Source organism: Rhamphochromis longiceps, linkage group LG19, assembly GCF_057381845.1.
Source record: "Rhamphochromis longiceps isolate RC_006_pf linkage group LG19, R_longiceps_female_GT1.1, whole genome shotgun sequence".
Taxonomy (NCBI): Eukaryota; Metazoa; Chordata; class Actinopteri; order Cichliformes; family Cichlidae; genus Rhamphochromis; species Rhamphochromis longiceps.
Window position 1 is genome coordinate 27,097,516 of NC_140575.1, and position 9,291 is coordinate 27,106,806.

General features: G+C 43.0%; 1 protein-coding gene across 1 annotated transcript; it reads left to right on the plus strand.

Annotated features, from left to right (window-relative positions):
* The first annotated feature begins 5,959 nt into the window (after positions 1-5,959).
* Positions 5,960-7,647, plus strand: id3 (inhibitor of DNA binding 3). The gene is made up of 3 exons (XM_085391996.1): positions 5,960-6,365; positions 6,696-6,769; positions 7,156-7,647. Exons 1-2 carry the CDS (start codon positions 6,066-6,068, stop codon positions 6,747-6,749), a joined length of 354 nt encoding a protein of 117 aa, XP_085248122.1. The 5' UTR covers positions 5,960-6,065; the 3' UTR covers positions 6,750-6,769; positions 7,156-7,647.
* The last annotated feature ends 1,644 nt before the right edge of the window (positions 7,648-9,291 follow it).

The window sequence follows — 9,291 nt, forward strand, 5'->3', positions numbered from 1 at the left end:
GATATTTTCAGTAATTACAGAGTAACCAGGGAATGCTCAGCAGGAAATGTCCATAATACAATACACACACAGACCAGGCACGGCTAAACAGATATAGCAGTTTCCTGGTAGTGTATGTCTCCTCTGGAGTGAGTCATGCTTCTATTACTTCACCTTTTACTCAGAAGTAATACTTTGTACAGATTTCTAAGCTTTTCTGGGGGGGGGGGGGGGGGGGGGGGGGGGGGGGGGTGCTGTTTGTAAGCGGTAAAAAAACAACGGGTCACAGAGCCAGGATGGACTCACGGGGCCTAAAATGATTCACAGACAGAACACGAATAACAAAACACACTGGACCATTATATGAGCTGAGAGAGGTGACCTTTCAGCGATGGTGCCTGAACATGGCAATGCAATGATAACCAGCTGGTGCAGTATCCATTTTCCCCAAGTCTTTATGTCCATCCCGTGGTGGCGTTCACATCACAGCACCCCAATTAAAACCACTCGGGATAAAAAACATGTCTTTTTGGACTGATTAGATCTGAGCAGAAAATTCACAAAAACCTATGAAATATTTCTTATCACTGTACACATAAGTGGACAAGTATAAAACAACCAGAAAGTATTAGAAAAAGTCCAGTAGCTTGCCCAGGACGTGTGTCATTTGCTTGCTTGTGGAGATCACTAGTTTGTGTAAGAGCCTTTAATCAGGTCACTGAGAGCCCAGGCCTCTCTGTTCCCACTCTACGCCCTCCGTCTGGAGGGCTCCGCCAGGGGTGACCAAGAGGGGCACCGCTGACCCAGATTAGGAAAGGGTAAGTGTGTGTGTGTGTGTGTGTGTGTGTGTGTGTGTGTGTGTGTGTGTGTGTGTGTGTGTGTGTGTGTGTGTGTAAGAGTGGGGGAATCAGCTGTGCATCATGTCTCAGTCTGCACCGTTCCAATTCATTAGCAGCACAAGGAGCAGACAAGAGAAATGAGGAGGGGTGGATTGTGTGCGTGTATTTGTATATGCATGCATGTGGAGTGGGTGGGGGGGCAGAGAAAGGAAGAATACAATGTCAGTGACAGAAGGAGAAAGTCACTGCTGCGGTTCATCTTAGATTATCAGGCACCCACTTGACCTAGAAACACATGACACACAGGTGCAGAGATACCCACCAGGGACCTAATGGCCTCTGTATGTGTGTCTCTGTGAAGCCTGACCAGCTGAACCCCTGCAGCATCCGCCACAGCGTCAGACCCCTCTACAGCTTTCTTTCTCTCAATTCCTCTCTTTCTTTCACAGTCTGAGTGTCTCTTTCTCCTTTCTGTCACTCGCCCTCAAGTGTGTTCCTCAGACATTTTCCACACCAATTTTCTCTGCCCCTCTCAGCTCGCTTCCTTCATTGGACTGCTTTCTCATCACCCAAGAAAATTTCCTGTTTGTATTTCTCTATTATGTTTCCCGGTCCATGTGTTCTTCATACAAAACCACATGTATTAACTTCCGTGGGGTCTGTGAGGAAGTTGGACAGCCATATTTGACCCTGAACGCCTCAGCTAGTAGATACAAGTAGATGTCAGAATTTTCAACCAAACTCTTTTGTCTTAAAACTTCGTACCAATACCATTACATCATGTAATTGGTCACAAATGTTGGAATTAGTTTATTTCCATCTCGATGGTAGCTTGCAACCGCAACATGCCGGCTAGCACTACAGCAAGATAGATCAGTATAACAGACTTGGACCCCGACTCTTAAACTCTCCTCGTGGTACTGGCCACACTGTGTGGGTATGTCACAAGCGTGGATCAAGACAATCTTTAAATGCAAGGTCAGAACTCTAGTTCAAGTGAGTTTATAGTGCACCACAAATACCCCCTTTGCAAAAACTGCGAGAGGAACAGCTATTACACGAGAGCATTTGTATCAAAAATAATTATATAGTCATCATCTGGTAGTAATCAGCAAATAGTTGCCTGGATTGATTCTGGTTAAATGTTAAGATTGTAGCTCCACAATGGTGAGACCAAATGAAAACTGTGGATCAGACTCATTCTTTCCTAGCATTGTGGAGACAACTAGCAGACACAGCCAATTTGTGCTGTCTACAGAAGTGCATATTTTGCAACATTGAAAGCAGAGATTTGGGCCCAAAGACCTTCCATTAATGGCCAACCAGCTGTACAGTAAGCTCAGTGTCTGATGGAAGAGTGACTGTTGATGAATTTCTTGATTAAAGAAAAAGAATAAACCTACAGAATTCAAGTCCAAGCCCTTTTTTGTTTACAGTTGAAGACCAGTGGAAGGTGTTGTGACTAATCAGACCAAGTCAGACACCAGGTGGAGTTGGTGTAGATCCTAGCCACAATCACCAGGTCTGAGTTGTGCGTGGAAAGCCAGATGTTTATCCTCATTGAATGGCTAGAGAATAAACCAACTGTTCCAGTCTGTTGATGAAAATGACAAAACAGTAGTGTGACCAACACCTGGTCTCCACCCGCCAAGCCGCACTCAACATTATACTCAGCTTGTTTTGGACCAGTGTGGTGATCATGGATTTAAATGGCCTTCTGTGGCTTGTCTCCCACCTTCTATACAGTTCCACTGCCTGGATGGGTTCTTGCATCTAGAGAGCATTATTCATACCCAAGGACATCAACAGGGCCACCTGTCAACATAGTTATGACAACTACCCTGTTCCCGCAGCGAGCAGCACAATATTTCCTTACATTACCGACTTCTGGATTTTTTTTTAAACATAAACAGCAGCTCTACATGCTGTACTTCTGATGTATGTTTAATGGGACACATGCTGCTTAATCATTTGGCTCCCTCAGTGCTGGACAACGGAGATTAATTCTCTATTCAGTAGCAACAAAGACCCAGAACCCCTGTTCACACACTCCATTCGGATATTCAGCAAAACAACAGAAAAAGGCACATAGTGGGCGAGTGTGTGACTCAGTGAATGACGTATGGGTAAGTTTATCTTCTGACATATTATGTACCCTCTCATCTACAAATCCAGCAGGATCATTATGCGCAAGCTTGAACAAGAGACTCTAACATAGATAACAAGTGGCCAATACAAAACAACAATGTGCATAAAATGTCATGTCACTGCCTGGGTCACTAAGGCGAAAAGCTTGGGATCTGTAGGCTGCTCAAAGCTGATGGAGAAGACTGAGGCGTCTTTGATGAAGGACAGAGTGAAAACACACCAACAGTGCATGGCGTGTACTTGCACACACACACACAGACACACTTGGGATATAAAGAATTAAGTTTCACTGAGTTTCTTGCCACTTAATTATCCTCTCAAGATGAGTCTGCACTTGCAGATGAAAAAGATACCCTTCTGTATACAGAGCTACCTCTCCACGGGACAGTATAGAGGTTTATCTTTGCTGTCTTGTTCTGTTTCATCTCATTACCCTACACCCTGTTTTCGTGCAAAAGGAGGCACTTTGTTTATGTTAACACAAGGTGCTTTGAGAGATAAAGACGAGTGGGAGTGAGATCCTGCATGTGAAAACTGATTTTTTTTTTCATAGAAGAAGAACTGATGTTAATATCAGACTGTATTTTTGCTTCCTTGATAGTAATTGAATTTTTTTTTTTTTAAAGTGAATTCAAATACCAGAGAGAAGAGAAAGAGAGAAGGGAGAAGAAGGGGGTGCTGCTAATTATGCGTGGCGATTGTTGATGGCTTGATTGTCTGCGTCCAGCTGCATGGAGGAGCAGGGAGAGGGAGGGCGGTGAGAGAGGCAGACTCACTGACGCCGGGCTCGGAATTCTCCCATCCATTGAAAGAGAGACCCGATTGTGTCCGGGGCCTTTCCGACAAGCACCTGATCCCTGCCCAGACACACTAGTGCGTGTGTGTGCGTTTTCACAGATTTACGCACTAGGAACTCTGGAATCTACAGGCCCCTGGCAATGAGTACCACAGGAAAATGCTATACAACAATTTTTAACAAGACAGAAATGGCTTCTTGCTCTCTAAAATGACTAAGAAAGTCATTTCTGTCAGATTAACAAACGCCAAATCTTTACCCAGACCCTGTCATGACAGCTGGCTCGGTCAGCAAACGCAAACAATTATTTTCCCACCAAGCCTGGGAATTTCAAAGCAATATTTGTCCTTCCCTTCAGCAAATTTAAGAAAGATACTTTAGGTCAAAGTCTTGTTTAGATACTCAGCGCTGCTCACACAATATGATTTTAAAATAGTCTGGATCGAAGTCCCGTCTCACGGTTCAATGTGGTTTGCGCTAAAGTGAGGTCTCTGAATGACTCCTAATACAGGGTCAACTGCCGTGAGGAGGAGGGGGGTGCCACAAGGAAAGCAGCGAGTGGAACATCTGTTGAACCTCTGGGCAGATGGGACATCTCTGGGAGCATGTTTGTGCACAGATTTATAAGATTATGAAGTTTTTGTATTACCCAGCTATTTTAATCAGCTACTCCTGTAGCATGCGGAGCGATGTTTTTGGGTTTTTTGTTTTTTTTTTCAAATTGTTGCCACCTTCGCTACAGTTAAAAAGAGCCTATGATAAGTTTTAGTTCTCTGTGGTGGAGACTTTCAGAGTGGTTGCAAAATATCGCATACAGGCTACTTTTGTGGCACCCACAGACCACTGGGCAACACTATTGTTCAAATCATTTTTTTCTCTTCACACTGAAATGTTACATTTGGACTTCTTCAATAGGAACAGAAATAGAGAATCTACAGTGCTGTGCTGTAACTTTTCATGATTCATCTCTAGCTACAGTTGCGTATATCCAGCATTGCAAAAGCTGTGGATATTTAGAAATACTTTCCCTTCGACTTCTGTCTCGAGTCCATCTGTAGACCCAAGCAGAGAAGCGTGGACTCACAGAGTCCGGTTAATGAGTGATAGAAGCGCTCAGCCAATCCGATCTCCGAGCGCCTCTGCTTCCCTCCCTCCCCATGGTTCACGGGGGAGGGCGGGCCGTCTGCCAAAGAGGGGAGTGCGCGTCGGGGTGAATGGATGACGTCGGGAGGCTGGCGCCAGCATGTCTGGGACTGGCGCGTTAGATCAACACAGCTGGGCCGGGATAGGACACACAGCTGGCTCAGGCCTGCATTCCTCCACAAAACAGGATTGTGAGAAAAGAGGAAAATAAGACCCAAATAGGAGCAGAACGGGGCGTGCTTTGATGTAAACCAAAATGGAGCGACATTCTACATGGTTAAAATATAACTTTTATAAAGAGTCTCGCCCAAAAGAAGCCCGATTTTTACATTAAAGGACATCTTAAGCACACAAGGCTTCAATAATAGGAGTGATTTTTCGTTATTCATGGCACACAGTGAGACTAAACAGTAGGCTGTGAACTATCACTGTACCCTAAATGGACAGCCGGGGAATAAGTGGATGAGCCTGTGATTCTTGGAAACTAATTTCCTCTGACCTTTTGCCTGTAATCGGATATAAATTTCCAATATATTTGTATCTTTGTTAGGGAGTGTGTATCTAAAAATGTGGAAGTTCATAAGATTTAATATAGAGCTTTTTTGTAGGGCCGTACTGATGTGCTGAAGCGATTCAGAAGCCTGTGAGAGAGGTGTTTCCAGGGGCTGGACATAGACACATTTCCTGAAGGGCCAGTGATCACGGATAACAAAGTGTGATGAAAGAAGTAAAAGTCCAACTCTAAACCACGTTCCTTGCTATTATTCACAAGGCAGAACCCCATAGGTAATAGAAGCCCTCATTTACACGGTATTCTTCAAAGTGACCTACTTTAAAACCTTTCATCTGTTTAAAATAAAGAGCAATATCAGAAAACGATAGCTTAAAAAATCGATTGACAATTCCCTTCAGGCATCCCTACCTTATTTCCTCATACCTTCCAAACGCTTCCCCAATTCCGTATCAGCCAATGGGATTAGGTTTATTCTTTACATTGGCCAATCACGAGAAAGGGGGCGTCTGCAAGCGTGTGCCTTATAAAAACCAAAGTGTACGCCGCTGTCACTGCACTGTAGCTGTTCAGGACACTGATCGAAAAGACCTCAGCAGGAAATCTTACAAGCCGAGTGAATCGCTCTAGTTTCACCTGCGTTTTCACCATGAAAGCCATCAGTCCCGTCCGCTCGGTGAGGAGCTGCTACAAGGCCGTGTGCTGCATTTCGGAGCAGAACCTCGCCATCAGCCGGAATAAACACTCCTGTCTGGATGAGCCGGTGAGCGCCCTGTGCGACATGAACGACTGCTACTCCAAGCTGAAGGAGCTGGTTCCGAGCATCCCGCAGAACAAGTCGGTCAGCCAGGTGGAGATCCTGCAACACGTTATTGACTACATCTTCGACCTGCAGATCGCGCTGGAAGCAGAGGACACGGCCACGCCGGAGATGGTTTTGTCAATAAAGGTGAGGGGAGATGCGGGCTGATGCTGGGTCGCTTTCCGACATCCTCAGTCACTCGTCACGATCACTGGCAGGAATTTGCCTGCTGGTTATTTGCACTGCATGAATCTGGACTGCAGAGTCATTTAAAGTTCAAGGCCGTGCGCTGTGAATTTTCCAAAGTTTGTTCGCATGCGTACGTGCGCGCATCGCGCTGCTGTTCTGCTGTAGACCGCAGTCACACAGCAGCAGATGGTGCTCTGCGATGTCACACCTCTGCTCAGGCATTTATTATATACTTCTGTTATTGCCAGCTTCTGAAACTTGCTTCTCTTCTCTGTCCTCTCCATTCAGACTGCGGACATTAGTCGCAATTTCTCCAAAGAAGAAGGGCGGTTGTGCCATTAAGATGGAGATGGCATGTTATGGTACGTATATATTCCTAATTGATACATATATATATGTAAATATATATAATAATATAATAAATATATATATATATGAGGCAAATGTGCCCTGAAGCAAATCATCATATCTTGAATTACTCCTTTTTACTTAAGTTCAAATAAATCTATAAATGCCAGAGAGAATAATGTAAGTACTGATATGCTTAAAAGTGAAAGTCTTCACTCCTCCACTTTCATTATGCTCGCCAATTAGACAGGCCAGTGATTGTGTAGTGGATTCATTGCTATCTGCCTGGGGTTAATGAAAGTTCCATGCTAGGCGCCAGTCTGTCTGCTCCCCTCTGCAGGGAGGGAGAGAGGGAGGGTGAGAGATCTGACTTCACTTTTCTTCCTTTCTCTCCACGCAGGTGCAGGGAAACACATGTCTCCACTTCACTCCGGGCAAGAGGACAAGAGGGGCAGAACGGGTGGGATAGGTATTTGGGAGAGAAGGAGAAGAAGGAGGAGGGCTTGAAGAAAGAAAGAGGAAAAAGTGGACTGTTTCCTAGATGAGTGGGGATCAACAGTATTGCATGAGCAAGAAAACAGAGACTCATTCTTTGGCCCGTGGACAGACAAATCAACACACCAAAGTAGAAGCCAGGATTGGAAAGTGAAAGCTACCAGCTTTGTATGCCTTCCTCTTAAAAAAAACAACCTGGGATTCCTTATAGATAGTCGGAGGAATTGTTCTTCTTTTCTTTTCTTTTCTTTTCTTTTTGTATTGCATTCCAAACAAAAGTTTTTGTGGACACACAACCTGAACTTTGTATCCAAGTCTCATATCACCTCACACAATTATCACCCCCCCCCCTCCCCTTTCCCCCTTCCCCAAAAGCAAAACACATGTTTTCTAATAATCTTGAGAACTAATCAAACTTCTTAAGAAGGTGTACATATCTGCTGGGGGTGTGAAATGTGAATCAATATGGATGTTTCTTTTTCTTTTGTTTTTTTGGGGGGATTGGGAGTTCGCGTGTCTTAGGTATAATCAGAACTCTATACTAGAGTCAATTGTAAATGTTTGCAGGGATTGTGTTATTTCTACAGACAATGTGCTGTGAGTTTCATAAACTCTTTATTATAAAGTTTGCTTTGTATGTACATGTATGTTTTTATGTAATGAAATAAAAAAGAAGAATGTGAAACCGTTTTCCTGGTGTGGTGTGTTTGGTCTAGAAAAATGAATGAGTTTGAACTAGTCGTATTCTTCTGAAGACGATGGGGATGCTGACGTGACTTTCTGGCTTTGGATGACAGTGAAATGCTGATACAACAGGATGTATTTAGATGAATCTTGAGGTTGAGTGGTTGGAAATCAAACAAAGGGAGTTTCCTCTCAGTGTTTCTATTTTTCCAAAGAAACCAGTTCATAGCGATTGAATTTCCTAAATGGTGTAAAAGAGAGAGGATGTTATGTGATTGTAAAACTGTGCATCTGATCATTCATAAATCCTGTTAAAATGTCACCTTCATGACACCAGTGTACAGAGGTACAGTATGCTGCCTAGCTAAAGCTACCACTCTTGAGGTAGCACTATACAATTTTTAAAAAAGAAGATAGGAAGATGTTTCCATGGTTTTTACAGAGAAGCTTTCCTTATGGAATCATATTAGAGAGTGAAACAATGCATGGGAAGTATGACTGTAGACAACTGATTTCCAAAAGCTGAACAAACGCTTGGATCTGTGTGGAATTTCAGGAATTAGATGTTGACACACACTACCGGTATCTCTCTAGAACAATAGTTACACTGAACGGAAGCTTTGTACTTTTGCACTTTTCTTTCTTTGTTTGTTTTTATTTATTTATTTATCTGAAAATAGAAGAAAGCTAACAACAACAAAACAACAAGGGAGAAGAGTTAAACATGATGACCCAATTCTAACCTTCCTCGTACAGCTAATAATGAAATAGCAACGCCATCTAGTGGTGCAAATGCGTTATTGGCTTTTCTCGCCGTAGGAAGTTATCACGGTGGAGAATATTTTGTGATACAAAATATAATTATTACTACCTATATGGACTTCATATTTAATATTATATATGTTCTATACTTTTAAAATGCTCATGTACGTTATTATTAATAGTAACAGCACCACAGCCTGAAGTTCAGGACAACAAGGTTACATGACAGCTTAACTGCTATCAGACTAATAAGTGGACAGTATGCGTCATAATAAATAGATAATACATGGATACAGTGCAATAGCTGAGCACACCTCAGCTGTAGATTCTATTTTGTACATATTATTTTTCTTCATTTTGTTTTCTTTGACTGAACGACAGTCTTTTTAAACCCTGTCTTGTTTTTATTGTGACGTTCTTGTTTTTCTCTGTGCATATAATTTTGTTCAGCAATATATCAGTGATGTAGTGCTGAACGATAATACAGGAATCAATAAAGGAATGCATTTTAAAATAACAGTGTTAGGATGGCTCATAGCAGGTGGCTTAAAATAGGAGGCTTGTGGTAGAGATGAGGTGCAGACCACCCACGTGT